This window comes from Tenrec ecaudatus, chromosome 8 (genome assembly GCF_050624435.1).
Source record: "Tenrec ecaudatus isolate mTenEca1 chromosome 8, mTenEca1.hap1, whole genome shotgun sequence".
NCBI lineage: Eukaryota > Metazoa > Chordata > Mammalia > Afrosoricida > Tenrecidae > Tenrec > Tenrec ecaudatus.
The window spans coordinates 15,856,609-15,878,991 of NC_134537.1; the positions used below are offsets into that span (position 1 = coordinate 15,856,609).

Below are 22,383 nucleotides of genomic sequence, written 5' to 3' on the forward strand. Positions count from 1 at the left end.
CACCCAAAAGTTGAAAATGAGCCAAGGAGACAGAAGAAGAAGCAATGGGTTGAATTATGTATTAGCAAGGAATATACGGACTTCCAGAAGAACAAGCAAATCTGTCTTTGAAGAAGCGCAGTCAGAATACACCTTAGAAGCAAAGATAGCAAGACTTTGTCTCACAGGCTTTGAATGAGCAATCAGAAGAGCCCATCCCTGAACAAGGACATCAGGCCTGCTAAAGCAGAGAGTAGAAACATCTTGTGTTTTCTTTGTTTAATGTTTCACTAATAATATGAGGAAGTACCCCCTAAAATAATGGGGGGGGAACAACCAAACTACTCTGGGCAGAATTTTCATAGTGTGCCTTTTTTCACAATAGGTGAGCATCCAGCAACTTGCCCTGAGTTAGTGCGCATAGTGGCCTCCCTTGGGGAGATTCTCTCTGGTCACAATGGATTGTTTCATAAAAGCAGTTTTGCTCAAACCTCTTTTTTTGTGATAGCCAATTTAAGAGAATAGAATGCCGCTGTGAAATTTTCCTGCGAGGGAAAAATCCCACAGAAACTGTTATGAATTTGAACACAGCTTACAAGGACAGCTCTGTGAGAAAAGCTCAACTGTATGAGTGATAATCTTGTTTTTAAAAAGGTGAAATGTTGATTGATGACAATCCTCCTTCAGGATATGCATCAACTTTCTGAATGGATGAAATGTCAAACGATAGTGTGTTTGGCATTTGTTCCACCAGGTCAGACTGTTAATCAAGTTTTCTGTTTAAAGGTCCTGAAAAGATGCATAACTGTGCGCAACAAAAAAGGCCTGAGTTGTGGCAGACAGGGGACTGGTTTTGCCACCATCACAATGCACCCGCTCCAGTAGCAATCTCAGTGTGTCGGCTTTGGGCAAAAAACAGCATGCTTCTCATGCCTCACACACTTTATTCCCCTGGCCTTGCTCCATGCAACTTCTTTTTGTTTCTGCAGATGAAGAAGGACAGCAGTTTGAGGACTTAGAAGAGGTGAAGAAAAAAGCCAATGAGTTTGAAAAATGTTCCCAAGAATGGAATCGCAGATTTGACACATGTATTTATTAAGTGTCATGTAGAGTGCTTTGAAAGTGATACGTCTGTTTTGTAAAACACAAAAACAAAACAAAAAGCATTAAATATGCAGCTTTGACAAAAAAATATTGCAAGGGGTAGGCACCCCCTCATCTACATCCACTGGGGGTTCTTCAAGGGAGAGATGGACACAGTTGGCTACATGAAAGGGCTCAGATATAAAAACTGTGAGGATGGCAACAGACTGGGCGGTGTGTCATTCTGTTGTACAGAGTGTCAGCGAGTCAGGGTTGAGTTGACAGCACCCAGCGCCAACAGTACCACAAGCCAGATTGTTCCTTAGAAGTGAGAGAGATGAGATTTCGTCTCACTTCAGACAAGTTGTCTGGTGGTCCCAGTTCCTGCATACTTTATGATTGATAGAGTGTGAGTGAAAAAGAAATAGGTTGATCCTCAAAGAGCTGGGTGGATAGGATAGCTACTACAATATGTCCCAATATTTCCATGGTTGTAAGTTAAATTGAAGACCCAGCGGTGCTTTGTTCTATTGTACATTGGTTACTCTGTGTTGGAAAGCGCCTAGCCACAACAGCATGAACCATTCATCTATTTTGTTTCTGAGATAAATTAAATGAAACTCTTGAGTTTGATCAACCCCATTTCCAGGGAATTACAGTTCAATTTCATTTTTTAATTAGAACTGAACATAGTGGCTATCTCAGCACTGGTGTGCAGAATATAGCAATGAAGTATGTACTTAATTTGTATTAAGTTGCTGAAATTTAGTATAGAGAATGAGCAATATATCTGGTTAATATTTAAGCACCTCACAGTGCTCTGCTGTAGAAGTTTCCATTTATAAAAGCTCCTATTCCATAACAAATTACCTTCACATTTAAATAAATCTGTTACCACAACATGAGCAAAATGTATTCAATTAAAAGAGAAAACAAAGTAACGTAATTATTCCCACTTGGTGTGCACAATAACTTAGAAAGTTTCTAGAAAGATCTAGAAAAGAAGTAGTTTGGTTTCAACAATTTTGGATTAAATAATGTTCATTTAATAAAGTACATTTCCTACACATTTGCAACTGCAACAGACATTTCTGTATGCAAACTTTTCTGCTGCGAAAGCAAAGAGAGAAGTGACCCATCTTCATTATGATGAAGCCACATGGAAAGAAGCTGTACTGCCTCCAGTTTCAGTCTGTCGCTCCGTTTCCCATCTTGTGTCTTATTTGTTTAATGTTTTGCTAATAATGTACATCAACTTTGGGGGCTCGTTGCGAGTTGTGCAGCCAAGCTATCCTTTCATTCATTTCTGTGCACTCAGGCTTTAAACGAGATGTGTCTTCTGCTCAGCATCCTATCTTAACACAGTGCTGGAAGCGAGGAAAAGAAGTGAGAGACACTAGAAGCTAAGATTTCTGTCGCCAGGGATACAGTGCACTGAAATAATACTTTGAACCTTCCTCCGAGACATCTGTGATAGGAACTGTCACAGATTGATTTAACAGTTAATGTAGTGTTCGAAAGGTAAGTCAGAGTCAGAATGAACCTGTGCTGCCGTATCCATTTAAATGCCATCGAAACTCTGAATGAAAATGTGCTTGCCAATAATTCCATCCTTCACCCCACAGAGAACAGTAACGGTCAAGAAAATCAACGTGTTTCTGCGCCAGGGAGGTACATACTTCCCGTGACCTTGGATAAAGTCTGTACTGTAAAAAGACCTTGTCGATTTCTGCCAGACAACTTCTGCCAAACACTGGTCTATAAACTAGAGAAACAGAATCCCTACACTCTGATTGTTCTTTGATAATGGCATCTCTCCCTAATAAGTGACATTAGAAGTATGCTACAGAAAATTTTTTTTCTGCTCTAACTGAATTCTCTCCATGGAGTACACATCAGATTTGCTTCCTAAAAGAAGCAGCTACAAATCATCCGTGTGCATGTGTGTGTAAATCTTCACCGTGCCTGAAGTGAGATCATCTCTTAGCTATTCATGCCTAGTTACTCATTCAATGCCGGACTACAATTTCACGCTATATCTGATTAAATAAATTATGTTTTGGAAGGATGATTAATGAATTCTTAGTGATGTAGATGGGTTTTGTTGTTAGTTTTGCTTTCTGTTAGTAGAGGAAATGAATCATGTCAAAATGCTGATTCTTGAGCAAAGAAGGAAAGATATCTAATGAGAAATTATTATTCTAGTTCAAAAAGTGATATCAACTAAGATTAAAAGGAATGGGATTATGAAAGTTAAAGTTCCAAGAGAGTTTAAAAGTTCATCTAAATATTGATTTGAAAGATAATTTAATTTCCAACTTTTGAAGCTCCGCCTTGTAGAATTCATTTTTCATGGCGTCTCTACTCAAAAATATAAGTAAAAACAAGCTGAATTTGGTAATAGACTCATTGCCATTTTGTTGATTCCAATTCATATCAACCTATAGGACAAGTAGAACTGGGCCTGTGGGTGTCTGAGGTTGTAACTGTTTATGGGTGTAGAAAGTCCAATCTTTCTCCCAAGAACTTGGTCATATGATGGGGTATCCCTCAAAAACATGGCATTGTTGGGGGGAGAGAAGAGTTTTGTAGTACACAATTTTCCCAGTAGGCAAGCATCAAGGATCATGCTCTGAGTTAGTGCACCCAGTGGCGTCCTCTGGGAAGGTTCTTTCAGGTCACAGTGAATTTTTTTGTAAAATCAGTTACCTTCAAAACATGCTTTTTGGGATGACTGATTTAAGAGAACAGCATATGGCTGTGAAATTTTGTTTCCTACTTGGGAAAAATACCATAGAAACTGTTGTGATGTTTAACACAGCTTACAAAGACAGCACTATGGGAAAAAAAAACCCAAATGTATCAGTGGTTTTCTGATTTCAAAGAAGGTGGAAAGTTAATTGATGACCAACTGCATTCTGTATACCCCTTAATTTCCCAAATGCATGAAAATGTCAAATTGAAGTACATTTGGAGTTCTTTCCACAAGGTCAGACAGTTTATCAAGCTTTCTCTTTATAGTACTGAAAAGATTGTGTAATAGTGTGTAGCAAAAAAGGCCTGATTTGTGACAGTTGAAGGAGTGGATTCGCCAGCATGACTATGCACCTGTTCACACAGCCATCCCAGTGTGCCAGTTTTTTGCAAAAAAAAAAAAAAACACCAGCATGCCTCTCTTGCCCCAAGCACCTGACTCAACTGACCTAACTCCTTGTAACTTCTTTTTTTCTGCAAATGAAGAGCCACATGCCAGGACAATGATTTGAGGACACAGAAGACTTGAAGTAAAAAAATGAGGGAGTTGCTGTCAGCCATCCAAACATATGAGTTTGAAAAATGGTTCAAAGAGTGGAATCACAGATTTGACAAATATATTAAGTGTAGTATTAAGTGTAATGGAGAGTATTTTGAAGCTTGTTTTATAAAATATTTAAATGGAGAGCTTTGGGGAAACAATGGACCTTTTTTGGGGGGGTACCCCTTCATACAGTAGCACAAATTGAAGAGTATCTTTAAATTATATGAATATTTACTTTTAGAAATAAACTATTGAAATTTCATCATGAGCACCTCCCACTCCAGTGTAAACGGTTGTGCTTTGTTTTGATGGTTGGCTTTCAGAGGAAGTAGGGTTTTGTCTGTTTAGCTGATTGGCTCTTTTTCTTTGTCTTATGGATACCACGTCTTATTCCTTACACATTCCACCCTTTGTCAGCACTGTTTATTCCTTCTCCAGCGCATTTGCATGATCACAACACACTTACGTACAAACTAACTAAATAGATAACAAAAGTACATTGTGTAAAGTTTTACCTTGCAAAACCTTTCAGGCATATTAGAATAAAAATTATAAAACGAAGAGCCACTGCCGTGGCATAGATTCCAAATCATAGCACTCTACCTAGTGTTTCTTTTCATTTGATCGGGGGCTCATGCAGCTCGTATCACAATCCGTACATCCATCCATTGTAGAAAGCACATTTGTACATTCACTAACCTCATCCTTCTCAAAACCCGTGCCCCACCCTCCCTTCACCTCTACCTAGTGTTTCTGAAGATGGACTCCCTATCCCCGACAGTGGCTGCTGGTTTTCAACTGTGACCTTGTGATCAGCACCTCAATGTTTACCTGACAGTGCAACTAGAAGTCCTTAGGTCCATCTTCTCCTTGGAATCTCCCAGTCCTCTCCTGAGACTGGCTGCAAATTTACAATGTCCTGATCTTGATAAGAGCACATTCTGAAATCAATCACTAGCGGAATTTTCCGAGTTGGGAGGGGGAAGTAGGCAGGTCATTCAGCAATCAACCACTTTACAGTGTCTAGTGCTAGTTTGTCTCAAAATCAGCATGTAACACTTGCATGCAGTACAAAATCTTGCATATTTTATATTAATATCCATATAACTTCTCATATATTTATTCATTTTTATTATTTTTGCATTAATACATATGTAATATCATTCTATATTTCAATCACTTCTATTACATATTATATTCCTGTCATCCACCTTGGGGATGGCTTATAAATGGAAATTTTAACTAAATAAAATAAAATTAAAAACTGCCAAACTCTTGAACTTATTTGGTCTTTAATCTTTATATGATAATGTATAAATTTATGAGCTGAGATGTAGACATAAAATATAAGAAGACTTTAAAATATTTGTGGATAAAATAAACTAAAAGATAATGGAATATTTCAACAAAATTTTTGAAGTCATCTCATCTGCATCTAGTGACCATGGCTCTGTTTATGGTTTCATATTATATAAAATTCTTTATGTAGTAGAAATGAAAACAGTTTGTGCCGTCTTGTAAAAAAAATAATTCACGAAACCGAACATAACTGATAGCCAATTTGTAACAGACCTTTAGAAGTATGTCTTTTGTAATAGCTAACATTCACAGTTTTTCCCCATTATGAATTTAGTTAAACGTGTACTTAATTAGCTAGCATCTGATACATTTTGAAAGACTACATTGTTTCCTTTGGTTTATTCAAGTAGAAAGTTTCCATAAATCCCAGAAATGCATGCAGCTGAGTATATGAGATTGTATTCATGACTATAATTTGGCCTTATTCTCATTTTACAGGAACAGAAATTATGACCTAAGGATGAATAGAATAACTTGTGATTAATAGCATTTGAATATTTAACTGAAGTGTTTACCAGGGAAAACACATTCCAATGTTCATGGTTTTTAATGACTTATTTCTATTAAAGATACAGCACTAACATATTTTCTGTTTCTCGTGAACATGATTTGTTTGGTTTAAAAGCAGCAGTATTTTTCTAAATGGAAACAGAAGTGGATGCAGCTATAGTCATCAATATATTTACTAATAAGATGCATTTTTCCAATATTGGTTATGGATTAGGGAATCATTCTAGAGAGACTGGTAATGACAACTGAGTTTTGTTCTTTTCCATCTATGGATCACCTTTCTCTAGAAATACTCTACACCACCTTGTTTCTTGTCCCCATCTCAAATCTACCTACCCAAACCTTTCCCCAACCTTCACCCCCAAGATCGATTTAGGTAAACATTCCTGTCCCTCTGTCCCTCCACACATTCATTGCATACTCAGCAGCAGCCTGAAATCATGTACAATATTAAATAGGCAGATCTACCATGCCTCAAAGTGATAATAAAGGGAAACTCAATATATCGAGGTTATAATTGGAAATATAACACCATATTTTCTTCTACAGGCTTATTTTCTTCAGCAATGCTTGTTAATTAAATTAACATGAATAAAAACATTAAAAAGAATTTGTAGCTGGATCATTTTTCATTATTTGATCTATGATAGAGTGGAAAGCACACCAGGAAATATTTTACCAGATCATATTTATACAATCTGAATTATTCTATTAATGATAAGTTATTCTATTCATCCTTAGGTCATAATTTATGCTTCTGTGAAATGAGAATAACCCGACATTATAATTTTGAAGCATTAGTTTAAAGGGGAATGAAAAAAAATCAAACAGAAGTATACCCTACAAAATAGAAGATGTTAAAACAAGTTGCTTCTTTTGCCCGTCACTTCCCATTTCTTACCTACCTTCCTAATATTCCTTATAAATCTGCAGCACAAAGCTTGAGAAATTTTAGAACTTTGAAATGAGGTTAAGTTTTTTGAGTCATTTCAAGGTTTATTTCCCCCCCCCTTTACATATGTGGGAGATCATTATTTCTTTATTAACTGGAAAGTTAATTTGAAAAACTTTAGCATTTAAATAACTTTAGCATCTCATGTAAAATGATTTGAAATCCAAAGAAGTATACCTTAAACTTTTATACATAATTCATTGAGATTATGCCATGGTCATTTGCAGTTTGGTTACAGTAATATATATATATTTACCAAACTAGAATTTATGTTGTTGTTATCTAACAAGGAAAGTTAAGTATATTTCTAAACCATAATAAAACAAACAAATTTTATAAACATCTTTAATATCATACGTAATGAAAAGTTCAACATCAAGCCTATTAATAAGTAAAATAATCTCAAGGAGCAGAAATGTTATAAAAGTTGAGCCTTAAAATCAAAATATCTGCTTAGCCAGTGATAAAATATTTTATGTTCAATAATTTTTATTTTCCATATTTGTCAGACCTATTAGTTTAAATAAATTTCATATGAATATTAGATTTATAGTTTCCAAAAGTAAATTTTGTGTTCTTGTAGTCATGAATCCTTAAAATGTGCATGATCCATTGTTTGAAAGTATATCAATCATCATCAGAGTTATCTGTAAAAATCCAGGTCTTCTTAGCAATCTAAATAAATAGATGTACAGGTCTCACAATACTGACGTTAGTGTTTATCAGATGTTAGTGAAATCAGACCACACAAGAAGCATCTCATATGTTTTAGAAATTGACACTTTTTTTCATTTGCATCTGTAATGATTTCCGTATCATTGCAAGAAATGTGTGCTTTTGTGGAAAATATTTTCCTTATATTAATAAAACTTTAATGTGACCCTTGATATTAAAATATCTGTTTCTAATCTTCAGCGACTGTATAATGGAAATCAAAATAATTTGTATCAAATCACTGAATGAAGATTGACAAATGACTTACAAATTACTACGTGGCCCACAGTAAATGTTCAATAGGCACTTGATGGTTTCGCTTCAACTGCATTTGGAAGACCTAGGTTTTTTGGTACTGTTTTGTTATCTACTTGATATCAGCTCCTTTCTCCCTATTTCCCACTCCCTCCCTCATTAACCCTGATAATTTATTTTATTTTACTTTTGCATGTCTTACATTGACTGCTGTCTCCCTTCACCCACTTGTCTGTTGTCCATCCCCCTGGGAAGGGGTTATATGTAGATCATTGTGATAGGTTTTCCCTTTATCTATTCTCATTATTGGTCCTGAGGGGTTTATAAATTCTGGATTCCCTGTGTTTTGAGCTCTTATCTGTACTAGGACACATGCTCTGGTCTAGGCAGATTTGTAAGGTAGAATTGAGATCATGATAGTGGGAGAGAGGAAGTATTAAAGAACTAGAGGAAAGTTGTATGTTTCATCTGTGCTATACTGCACCTTTACTGTCTCATCTCTTCCTTGTGGCCCTTCTGTAAGGGGATGTCCAGTTGTCTACAAATGGGCTTCGGGTCTCCAATACCCCCTCCCCCATTCACATTGATAGGATTTTTTGTTCTGGATCTTTGATGCCTGACACCTGATACCATGAAAAGCTCATGATCACACAGGCTGGTGTGCTTCTTCCCTGTTGGCTTTGTTGCTTGTCAGCTAGATGACTGCTTGTTTAAGACCTAGGCTTTCATTACAATTATTTCCCTGAATATTTGGAAAGATGAGACATTTTCCTGAGGAGGGCTTTGCTTTAACTTTCAGAGGAAAATCATTTTTTTTGTAATATCTACTCTTGCTGTCCCTGTGACAGGGTCTCTAGTGGCCCAGTGGGTCAGCATAGAGTCAGCAGGGAAGTGTTCAAACCCACAAGATCAGTCTGTCTGGTCCTGTAAAGATTTACAGTCCCAGATACCCTAATGAATAGTTCCACTTTGTCCTGTGGAATTGATTCTATGGAAGTGGGTTTTGGTTTGATTGATGCTCATGAAAACTTAAACTTTGGAAACTTTATTTGGTTTGAAGATCAGCGGAATTGTCTTAGTGTTAGCATAGAGTAGTTTTGTTTTGTTTTTCTCAATTTATTTATTTTGTTAGTGGTGTTTAAAATGTCCACAACATATGATACTGATTCTCTATGCACTGTGTATTGACTTGCTATAGGAAGTAACTGCTGTAACAGGGTATCCACTCACCTACAAGGAAGATCAATTAATGTAAGTCCTATTCCATGTGTCTCTTAGCCTCTCAGTGATACAGGGGAAATTGTGAGACCTGGTGATTCTATGGGACAAAATAGAACTCCTCTTTAGAGTTTGTGAGACTACATCTTTTCTGGACAAGACAGCCTCATCTTGTTCTAGTCAGGTGGCTGGTAGTTTGCAACTGCTGACCTTGTGGTTGGCTGCCCAACTCCTAACCCACTGTGCCAAAGGGGCTCTATGTAAGTAAAAAACAAATATTATGCTTAGTCAAGGATAGTGCTTTGCAAGCGTGTAAAACCCCAGGCACTACTGCCCAAACTAGGATCTATAGCAGAAGCACTTACACACATAACTGTGCCAATTATGTGAGATAACTCATGAAACGATGATCCTAAACCTCCAAGCCAATGAGCCGAATCCCAGCATGCGTTTGGTTGTACATAAACAGCTTCTCTATCCCTCCCCCTGGAAACCCACCTTCTTGTTGTCATTGTTATACGCGTATCACACATTGTAGGTGGCCACACATGTTAAATAAAAATCATGATCAGCATCACAGATTGACAACTCAAAGCCACAGTGGGGTTCCATTTCACTTCCATTCAAATGGCTAACATAAAAGGATAAACAACTAAAAGGACAAAATAGAAGATAACTTATATTGGCAAGCACCCTTATCCAGTGCCTTTGGGAATGCACAGTGGGACAGGCATTGCAGAACACAAGGGCTCAGTGCCTCAACACCGAGGACTAGAAGAACCTTCTGTATAGCAGAATGAAACACAGCCCAGGCCTGAAAAACATCACAAATGTTCCTGTGTTTGACCCATTGTTGCAGCCACTGTGTCAACTTATCTCATCTAGGGTCTTCCACTTTTTCACCGGTCCTCTACTTTACCCAACAGAATGTCCTTAGGGGCTCTTTGTTGCTGTTGGGCAAGCATTGCCCTAGTCATTGTAATATCAGTATCCAAACCCATCCACCACGCCCCAGAAGATGATGCTACTCCAGCCTCAGACACCATATAGGGGAGCGATTTGTCAACAGCAGTGGGTTCCGGTTTGTTTGTTTGTTTTGATATCTTCTAGTAACTGATCTCTTCTGATAAGCTGGAGAGGTAAAGGGGTTATCAGTGATGGAGGGAGGTAGGAATGAAAGGGGGATTAAAGATAATGGGGGGAAAGAAACAAAAAAAACCATTTGATTAGAGGTAAGGTTGCACAGCCAATTTTTGTTACACCTGTCAATAAATTATACTCACGGAAATGTGAATTGGCAAAAGTAGATTATAGACACCTTGAGAATATTGGCATAGATACGCACAAGAATTTAGTGAAATTTTGAAGAAACTAACTGGTAGAAACAACAAATGCTTCTTCATTTGGTTATTGGGATGGGGGGATGGGGGGACGTTCAGGGTGCCTCACATATAGATCCATGACATTGAAAAGAGCAGAGCTGACTTTGAACTTGTTCAAAATGTTGAGCTCAACATTTTGTAGCACTTTCCCACAGGTTGGAGTCTAGCTATTGAACTTCTATTAAATTCTCTCCTGGACATTTAATTACAGTAACAATTCTCCTTCTTCAGGTATTTTGGTTGAGAGTTGTAAGAATAAAAATTCATAAAGAGAACTTAAGTGGTAGAAATCAGAGCAAGGTCTTTCCTTTCTATTGTTGCTAGCTTTGATTTTTTAAAATGATTATACACACACACACACACACACACATACACATACATGCATGTCCCCCAAATACCTGCAGCCTCCAGGGTTCCAGGTGCTGCCTGTCTGAGGCAGTGGTAATTTAAACCAAACGATGAAACATTTTCAGTTACCCAAGAGAACAAAGAATTCTGGAGTGGGCTTACAACTTCTGTAAGGTCCATTTAATAAGACTAATGTGTCTGGCAGCACAAGTTTTTTCAGAAGTGATTATGTGACAGTTGATGGAATCTAGCTGTCTAGATTATACACAATGAGAAATATATTAGCATTGCTCATGCAAAAAATGTTTTGGATTATTAACTTTCACAGTGGCCAAAATTATTTACCTACATGACCCCATACACAGGAAAACATCATGCGTTCAAATTCCCAGGGCCAGTCTTCACCACTGTCTAGAAAAGAAAGTAAAACAAAAACAAACAGGTTTTTAATTATGTATTTTTATAGAAGAATGAGAGCACATAACACATTTAGTTAAACGTGTTGCTTTTTTATTTCAAGAACAAGCTCGTTTATTTCTTGCACTTATATTCTTACTGGTCTACTTAAGATGTCATAATAAAATAGATTGCTTATGTTTTTTTATAGGGAGTGGATATGAACAGAATGACAAAATAACATGCATGTAATACATATGCTCTGTCTCTTATCTATTCGTGCAACCATTCATTAGTAGATAACGTGTGTGTGTGTGTGTGTGTGTGTGTGTGTGTGTGTGTGTGTGTAGCACCATACTCAACAATGGAATGTAAGATGAAACTAGACGGGTCCTGCCGTCAAGCAGGTGACAGTATGGAGCGCCTGGAATTCCTTACCAAGACACGTTTAACAGATGCGGAGGGAAAGAAACAAACACTTCACCTGGCTGACTAGAAACACATGCATTTATGAAAGAACAGAAGGCGCATTGAATGGCCCCGGGTATTTACATCAACAGCGTCTCAGAGGTAATCAGGGTAATGGCCTGTTAGCTAGCCACCTAAGAAGTGTCGAGACTTACGTAGTTCTGAAACTTGGCCCAGGTTCCTATTGGCGAGTCACTTAGTGGCTCCTTGCACTAAGTGCAAATAGAAGGCAAGGGTGTGTAGGAAACAGGCAGGTTTATTGTGTCATGGTTTTTAGATTCAGGAAGTCAGGTCTGATGTCCGTGTCCAGGCACTCATCCCTCCTAAGGACATGTCCAATGTAAATAAGATATAAAGTGTCACTGTCTTAGCTTCTGTGGAAGACTCTGGCAGCACTTTTTCCAGAACAGAATTGCTATTTTTTTTCTAGTATTTGATGGTATATTCGACAATCTTCACCAATACCACAATGCAACGTTTTCTTTGGTCTTCCTATTCTTCGTCCTGTTTTCACCTGCATGTCAGACACTTGAGTCAGGTGCATCCTCATCCACAGAGTTATATCTTTGTTCTTTAACATGTCCAAGTCTTCTTTGAACAATGATTTGCCCGATAAAACCCAGCATCTAATTCAGTGGTTCTCATCTGCATCAGGAAATCCTTCACAACTTCCTCATTTCAGCAATGTTGCATCATCTGCCTGTTTTGATGGAAAACATAGTAATGTGTTTGAGGGAGAGTTGTAACTTTTCGGAGGGAAATCCAAATGAACAAGTTAGGAATTATTGCTAGTAGACATTTTTTTTGCTAGTAAACATGTTTAACAAATATATTCAATATTTAAAATTTCTCCTAGAAATAAATAAAATATTACCTGTTAGAGTAGAGATGTTTATAATATAAACAGACTTTTAACGGTTCAATTATAACAATTGTCATACATTTGTAGCTTATTTCAGATCATAAATATTTTGAAAGATAAAATTAACATTGCACAGTATATTAAATTAGATTCGAATAATGAAAGGAAGAATAAGTAAGATACCCAGATAATTTTTGTTGTATAGAATATATATATTAAAATTATCTTTATATTTGCCTTTAATGAGGTTTGTTTCAAAATTAAAATATCGGAAAGCAATTTGAAAGTTCATAGGATCAAGGGGCAGTTGTGTATACAGAACAAGAGGATGCTGTATGCTTTGAAATCAGGAAAAGTGTGCCAACATGTATCCTCTTCCCATAGTATTCCATCTATATACTGCGAAAATCATCAGAGACACTGATTCCTAGTGGCTAATTCCTCTGAAGTCAACAGCGTCTTCCTTTTTTGGTAGATTGTTTAGTCTGAAAGCTCTACTGAAACTTGATTTTTTAGATGACCCAGCTACTGTTTGAAATATCAGTGACATAGCTGCCAGTATCCCAGCATCGTCAAGGCACTACAGAATTATAAATCGACAGCCAAGTGGTGGAAGTGATTACTCTAAAATGAATAATATTTTCCCCCAAAAGATCATTTTTTAACACATTAAGACAAAGAGAATATAATGTTATTACTTCTGCTCAAACAAGTTCTTCTTTGTGTACTTTTTAAAGATCAGAGAGGAGCCTTTGTAGTAAATACGTTTCTAATGAGATATTTTCAAAATGTTTAACAACAGGAACAGAAAATTTAGGAGTCTTAATATCAGGGCATAAATGATTATAAGAATATTTCATTTGTTAGATCAGGTATACCTGATGGAAAAATTTAAGCCAAAAACCTGGGTGGCTGCATAGCAGAAATGTTCATAATGTTCAGGAAGTAACTAATGGTCAGGGAATCTGAATAACATATTTCAAGAGAATGATATCACGTATAGATAATATGATAGATAGTATTGATTATATATTGTATTAATAGAGGGTAAAAAGGAAATCGCAAAGAAGAAAGCTCCGTGAATAGGTTTGGCAATTGCCCTTTTTGAAATTTTTGGTATTTTAAAAGTAAAATTTCCAGGAAAACCAACCAACCATCCATTCATTTTAACCACCTACCTGAAAAGGTAATCTCTGAATTTGGTGCACGATATGACCTTTGAATAACAATAGATTTACTATTGTGTTCTCTTGTAGCTTTACTTGCTGGAAAAGGCTGGGTTTGGAGGCGTTCTGCTCTATACCGATCCTTGCGATGTACCCAAGGCCAAAGGTCTTGCTTCAGACGCCTTCATGGTGTCACTGAATCCCGGCGGGGACCCTTCTACGCCTGGCTATCCAAGTGTGGGTAAGTCATTATTTTCTTTTGGTTTATGGGGAGACTCGCTCGTTTCTTTTGTCATTAGGATGCTGCAATTGGCCAACACAAGCGACTTCCTTAATCAAAGGAAAACAGTAACTTGAATAAGGGTTAAAAGTGAATTTTCTATGTTTTCAAAATGAGAGACTGCCGATGCGTTCTAATAAACTTTCACCATAATGCCTCATAGATTTGTCCTTGAACGATTGGTGTCATGAACAGAGTAAACACATATTCTATATGTTTGTTATTTTATATGTTACTATTTTATGCAATAACATTTATTTTATATGTTACTATTTCCCCTCCCCACCCCCTATATAGTACTATTGATTGATGAAATAGATTGATGCCTGGGGGAAGCAACATTCCAAGTAGGTGGACAATAGGCACAAATAATTAATGGCTTAAAGCATGTTACGTTTGGGGGTCGCTATGCTGACGTTAAGTCCAGCACCTAGAACAATGCATTGCTGAGGAGCAGAGCAGAGGGTGTGATGCCGGAGAAGAATGCAGTAAGTACGATCAGGTGATCGGGCCCCATAAGGGAAAAGCATGATTGGTTTGGCTATTCAATGACAGCTAGAAGTGATCACCTTTGTCCAACCCCTATTCTCTTGCTCGAACTCTGTGTCTATGATGGTGGGGTCATGTGGCACACAGAAGACAGCTGGAGCTCTGGCAGATGGTCACTGTTTCATTGAATTTCTGTCCATCATGTCACTGAAAATAGCCAGTTTATACAGAGTTGGCTGAGGACAAAGTTCTGCCACCCTTCTTCCAGGGTGACATTAAGCTCATTAACGACGGCACTTAAGCCAGTAATTACAAAATTCACATAATTATCCATGTGTTCTGGCAATATGGGAAACAAGCTTCTTTCCCTGGGATCGCACTGCACATCGTACCATCTATCTTCATGGAAACTCGTGAGTACAATTTCTAGATGTCCGTCGGCGGTTTCCAGGTTTCACCAAAAGAGTGGGTTCAGCTGTCTGATTTGCTAAGCATTATCATTATACTGCTTTCACGTCATGAGAATTGCTCAGCTCTGCAGGCTCCTGGGAACTCACAACTCTGTGTGTCAAATCAGTGGACAACAGTGCTCCTTCCAGGCAGATGCTTGACCGGTGCTCTCCTTAAGTCGGTTTCCTGACGGGGTGGTGAAGTTTACCTTAAACATTTTCTTTTGCCCAGGTTTTCATAGATGTAGAGTAATTTGTACAGTATAGCTAGCAAAATGAAAACTGGGGTTTTAAGCAGTCTCAAAAAGTTTATTTTGAAATCATATGTGCTTATACAAAAATTACAAAATTACGATTTATAGAATCTGCAATATTTTCTTTAGTATGATATAATACTAATATTATAGGACCATAGTAAAATATCAAACTAATATTGATAAGATATAGTTAACAAATATATAGGTCTTATTTGAATTTTCTCTGTTCTATTATGTTCTTAATTCTGGTTGATTATTCACTTCATTATTGCAAGCTACTAATTTTTTTTGCCTTTTCTTTTTTCTTAATAAAGTTTGCCCTTATGAAAATGACTAGCTGATGATTTTTTTAAATAGTCCTGTATTTGAATTTGTTCATGTTACTAATACTTAGCTTGTGGTTAGCATTTATGGCAAGAAGAGTCTAAGGATTTTTGTGACCTTGTTGGCACGTTGTCTGGGGTCTTAGTGCACTTGCTGCTAACTATGATCCCCCTGCTAAGTTGCAATTGGCCGGTTTTCTTGACTGTAAGTGTATTGTTCTTTGTAATTAGTGGATATCTTACGTAGAGAAAATCCAGGTAAAAATATTTCCTGGGACCTCATAGTTCTATACTATGCAAATATCCAAGACTAATCAAGTATTCTCTTATTTAACATGCATTTTTCTCACAAATTGTGGCATCTGTCTGCTACAATTACTACTGCATTGTTTGCCAAATAATGGTTTTCTATTTCTATCATGCTTTAGAATACTTTTTTTTTCCTGTTTGAACAGTATGAGTATTATACTTGATCACCATGTCGCCAAAGGAGAAATGGTTTTCTATAAGGATAAAATGATAAATCAAGCTCCTTCTTTTCCATGGAAAAAGATCAGTTTTTAAGTGGTTCACCCAAATCCTCTCTGATCGGCAATAAAGAATTGTTGCATTACATATTGTCAGTAAGAGATTTAGCTTTTAACTGATAGCTTTTAAAATATATATACATCTATACATCCATATGTATATTAATATATAAAATAGAGAGAAAAATAACTGAATTTGGAAAAAAAAATTAAGGAGACATGTTAACTTGATGCTTCCATAAAACTTTGTCCTTCGTTAAATTGAAATGGTCAGAAAAGAGTAGATAATATCACTTCAGTTCTCATTGAAATGAACTTGGAAATCATGAATTATGTTATTTCTTTAGAATTTTTACTTTAAGATTTATGATGATTCTATTTTTTATAAATGCCAGTAAGAGATGGGGATCATATTTATCCATATGAACACACATTTAACACACATATATACATAGGGGAAAAAGACAAACCATGTTGTGTTTCTCTTTTTGCCTTACTGCTAAGAAACTCTGATTAAGAGTAGTTATTTCATTGGGCCTTGACTCAAATATTCCCTCAACACAAGAACACTTTATTCTAATAACCTGGCACTCTGTGATGCTCACCTTTCCTACACAATTGCTGAAGACAAATAGGTGTATAAACAAATGTGGTGACGAAAGTTGGTGGTGCCTGGCTATCAAAAGATATAGCATTTGAGGTCTTAAAGGCGTGAAGGTAAACAAGAGGCCATCTAGCTGAGAAGCAACAAAGTCCACATGGAAGAAGCATACCAACCTGTGTGATCATGAGGTGTCGAAGGGATCAGGTATCAGACATCTAAGAACAAGAACAAAATCATACGCAATGTGAAGGGTGGGGCATGGAGTGGTGACCCAAGGCCTATCTGTAGGCAATTGAACATCTCCTTACAGATGGGTCACAAGGAAGAGATGACGCAGTCAGGGTGCAGTGTGCCACCAATGAAACACACAACTTTCCACTAGTTCTTTAGTGCTTTCTCCCCCCATAATCATGACCTCAATTCTACCTTACAAATCAGATGAGACCATATTATGCACACTGATACAGAAAAGAGTTGCCAACACAGGAAATCCAGGATAAACCCCTCAGGGTCAACAAGGAGGGTAAAGATACCGGGAGGTTTAGGGGAGGGTGGGGGGAAACAGGGGGAATTGATCACAAGGATCAAGATATAATCCCCTCCCAGGGGTATGAACAACAGAAAAGTACAACAGAGGATGATGAAGATATGAAAATAATAAACTATAACGTATCAAGGTTTATGAGAGAGGGCAGGTGGGGTAGGGAGGGGGAAAATGAGGAGCTGATATCAAGGGCTCAAGTAGAAAGAAAATGCTTTGAAAATGATGATGGCAGCATATGTACAAATGTGCTTGACACCTGGATGTATGTATGGATTGTGATAAGAGACGTAGAGTCCTCAATAAAAGTATATATATATATATATATATATATATATATATATATATATATATATATATATATATATATTTGGTCATTTGTACTCCAGGGTCATTTATTCCTCTCTTCTAAATTTTTGTTTAAATTATTCAGTATTTTATGGTTTAATTTATATTCACCAAATTTTATGCAAATACACCATGCTACACTATACTTTGCCAACTGTTCCCCCAATTCCATGGTATTTCCTGGAGCTCATTATGTTTATTTCTATACAGCAGCATGTGAAAAATTAAGTAGGACACAGGGGTGGAGAGAGGCAGTCGGCAAGAAAATTTCAAAAGCTAGCGTGTGTATTGGAGCCCTGGTAATTTATAGTTATGTGTTGTATAACCCACAGAATCAGCAGTTCAAAGCCTCCAGTGACTCTAGGAGGAGAACATGGGGCTTTCTGTTCCTGTTACCGTCTCAGAAACCACACAGATAGTTCTACCCTGTTCTCTCTGACACCAAGGAGTTGACATCAACTGGACAACTGGATGGCAATGAACTTTTTTAGTTTAACATATACTGTATTTGTGTATGATCATAATATTTTAATGATGCTCACATTTTCATCACCCACCTCTATTAATGACAGTGATGAAATTTTCACTAGCAGTGAAAAAAATTACTTATTTATGACTCTTCAATCCATAGTCTTTCGTAATTCTCACCAAATGACTGACTGGGAGGAAGCATGCGAGGGGGATGTGTGGATCTTTTATAGGATAAACTTGGTTGCTGCTATCATTCTTCTGGGTATAAAGCGAGCCGTCTCAGAAGCAGGAAGAGAGAAGAAAGAGCCTGAAGTGAAGTGTGTCAGGATCCATGCATGGAGACCTGCAGAAGAACAGAGGCGATACCATAAGGCAGAGTGGCTCCCTGGCCCAAGAAGCAGTAAGACTGAGTACCTTCAGACAGGAGGCTGGCGTGCTGGGTAAGCATAGGGAATCATGGAGCTTCTCAACACTGCCTCAAGCAGGGCAAAGGCCAAAGGGGCCATATGGCTGCGGCTGAGGGCCAGAAAGTGAGAGACACTTCTGTAAGCATGACTGAGAAGACATGCTATGGACAGAAGAACTAAATCGTTAATGCTTCTGCTCTAACTGGTAGCTATTAGCGTCCCCATAAACCCCGTTATCATGATTATTGCTAGTTCTATGGGGCTGTTGCAAAGGGCTGTCAGACCCAGCAAGGAAGAAGAGTCATCGGGGGAGGGACCGTTGCTGTCAGAGTAGCTTAAAGGAGGTTGTAGGGTGGAGGTGGCAATTAGCTTAGCGTTGGTATGAAATTGAAATCTCCCTACTAAAATGTTAGGAGGCCATTTCTTCTCCATGCTCAGTTACTGGTGGTTCCGGAGCAGAATTTTCACCTCCCAGGTGGGAGACCCAGCTTCAGTTCCTGAACCAGGCATTCATGCCTGACCATCTGTCCGTGAAGGCTTGCGTATTGCTGATACTAGACAGCACCACGCCTGGGTCTGTGGTGCTCTGCGTGTTACTGTGGTGCAGCAAGCAGCAAGCAATGTCACTATTGTTTTAAATGCCAGCAGGGTCACTCCTAGTGAAGAGGTTTCCGCAGAGTTTCCGCACTAAGATCAGACAAGGAAGTAGGACTTAGCTGCCCACTTGGGAGGAAGTAGCACTCCAAACCTTATGCATAGCAAATGCAAATGATTGGGCATACTGGATTATCTGAAGAAGAATGCAGAATCAGTACTGGAGGGAGGCTTATGAACAGCCTGTGCTATGCAGGTAACACAAACTGCTTGCTGAACGTGAGGAGGACCTGAAGCTCTTGCTGATGAAGACTGAGGATTGGAGTCTTCAGTATAGATTAAGACTCAATGTGAAGAAGACTAAAATCTTCATCACTGGAACAATAGGTCAAAACATGGTAAATGATGTTGAGGATTTAACACTGTTAAGGATTTTGTCTTGCTGGGATCCACAGTCAATTCTCATGCAAGAAGCATTCAAGAGATCAAAAGACACTTTGCATTAGGTACACATGCACAAGACCTCTTTAAACAAAAACGAACAAACTGAAAGCCTCACTGCCAGGGAGTTGATGTGGACACATAGTGCCCGGTAGACAGGCTAGAGCTGCTCTTGCGAGTCTCGGAATGGGTGTCGGAAGCTCCCCCTTTCTCTGGTGGAGCTGCTGGAGGTTTTTAACTGCTGACCTCCTGGTGAGCAGCCCAACATGTCAACCACTATGGCGACAGGCCTCCTAATTATTGAACAGCTAAGATGGTGCTTTGAGAACTAAGGTGTACCTGACTCAGAGCACGGCATGCTCAGCTGCCTCGGCTGCGTGTACGATTTGCACATTGAATAAGGAAGGTCAAAGAACTGATGTGTTTGAATTGTGCTGCTGAAGAATATTGAAAGCATCATGATCTGCTTCCAAGACAAACCGATCTGTCTTGGAAGAAGTACAATTACAAGGCTCCTTAAAGGCATGCATGGTGAGGCTTCTTACAGGCCCTGGAAAAGGACATCACGCTTGGTGACGCAGAACGACAGCAAACGAGAGGAAGGTCTTCAATGAGCTAGACTGGCACAGTGGCTGCCATAATGGGATCCAGCAGAGAAGGGCTGTGGGGATGGTGCAGGACTGGGCCTTGTTTCGTTCTGCTGTGCCTAAGGTCCCCGTGGGTGGGAACCGACTTCAGGGTACCTAACCAGAGCAACATAATACTAGACTATTTCCTGGATCCTCCAAAATGAACACTAAGGACGCCCTGTTGATTTACTTCTGACTATCAGCCAGTGGATCCCTGGTGAATGAGAACAGTTCAGCTCCAGGAAGGGCCCAGAGCGGGGTTTCATTGGATTCCATTGCCGATGGGCTTGCCTTGAGTTAGAGTTAACTGACAGCCATAACAGTAATAACAACATCTTACAGGCTTTTAAGATATTTTTGATCAAGACATCAAAATGTGCAGCTCCACACCAAATTTAAATATGTTTCATGAAAAAGTTTAGGTGGTTGGTCTTCAAAAATCTCTGTAGGTCCTCGAAAGCACTTGGCTCTTGAGAACATTTAAATTGACCGTTCTTCATATACCACATCTGAATTGAAAGTCATGGATTCTGAGGAGACTTTCTTGTGCTCTTACAGCATCATATTTTGCTCACTTCCACATTTGCTTCCTCTGTTTCCATCAGGATTCTGAAATGAGTGTTTTGGATTCTCGCCCCACTTTGCTATTCATTGTGTTTCGTTTTGTGTGTGTGAAAATCTGTGAAATAGTTACTGTTCCCATTACCATGTTTGCTTGTCTTTGTTAGTTTTGCCTGGATCGTACCTTAACTGCAGTGAATCTGGTAAAAACTGCTCAAAAAAGTAAGTCTAACCACTGAACTTGACAACGTTGCTCACTAAATGCTTGAGTTTTCTCCTGTGTTCTTGGGAACTTCCTCTTATATTTTCCACCATTCCAAAAGGAAAAAGGCCCCATAAATTAAAAATGTTGTAAAATATTATTTAAGATGAAGGACATCACTAGTCTTATTTATTCTCTTAATTTCTTTCCTTGAAAATTTATCAAATGTTTCAAAAACTAAATAGCCAATGTATCAAATTGCTCATCTTAACTGATTCCACTAACTTTCGACATGTGTTTCAAATACAATAAACTATGATTGGAGCAAGCCACATTCTGCAAAACAATATAATTTTAGACTTTCAAAGAGACTTTGGTTCATAGAATATAATTATAGCTTCAATCTTGAAACTCAAGAAACTTGATCTTTTAAGCTGGAAACTTAAGCAAATGAGGCATAAGAAATGACTTTCATAGTAACTGAACATAATTATAACATCAATGATCAGTTACAATTAGAAATGTGCTTGGCCTAAAATTATTAATCAGCTACATGGCATGAGCCCCCAAACCAAAAGGTAATCAGAAAGAGACAAGGATGCGCATAAATGGGAGCCTGTGAAATGGATATCTTTTTGTTTTCCATTTTGTCTATGCTGAATCTTGGGAGGAAAAAACCCTTTCCAAATTCTCAGCATTCAAGTTGCCTGAAATATGATCTAGAGAAAAATGAGGAGTCAGAAATTTAATATTCCTATTATTCTTTCTTTGATGAATGCTTTATCAGCTACAGTGCTGGTTTTCATGGTACTACCATCTCCAGAAGGAGCCCTGGTGGCAGAGTGGGCAATGTATTGAGCTGCTAACCACAAGGTAAGCAGTTCAAAGCCACCAGATATTCTGTGATCGTCTACTCTTATAAAGATTTAAAGTCTTGGAAACTGAACAGATCAGTTCTACTTTTCCCTGTAGGGCCACTCTCAGTCATAATTGACTTGATGGCAGTGAGTTTCAGGGGTGTTTTGGCTGGTTTTTTCTTTTGAACCACCTCCTGATATTCCCTGGGTAACCTGTGGACTACAAGTTAATTCATATCCCAAACAGTTCTTTCATCTTTACTTAGATTTTATATTCCTTACACACCAGTTGCTGAGATGCATCCTGATGAAAAAACTGTGCCAAGGCCCATCTCTCTACTTGCTGTATAATCCATCTTCCACCCTTTGTTTTAAATTCTGGAAACTGTTTTCAGTGGCTTTAGTGAAGTGAC

General features: G+C 38.1%; 1 protein-coding gene across 5 annotated transcripts in view; it reads left to right on the top strand.

The window, feature by feature from the left end:
- NAALADL2 (N-acetylated alpha-linked acidic dipeptidase like 2) overlaps positions 1-22,383 on the top strand; it is a 1,559,949-nt gene that overhangs the window by 989,971 nt on the left and 547,595 nt on the right. For all 5 annotated transcript variants that reach the window (XM_075556048.1, XM_075556051.1, XM_075556049.1 and 2 more), the window contains one exon: positions 14,081-14,231. In XM_075556048.1, coding sequence (XP_075412163.1) covers positions 14,081-14,231 — 151 coding nt within the window. The remainder of the gene's footprint in view (positions 1-14,080; positions 14,232-22,383) is intronic.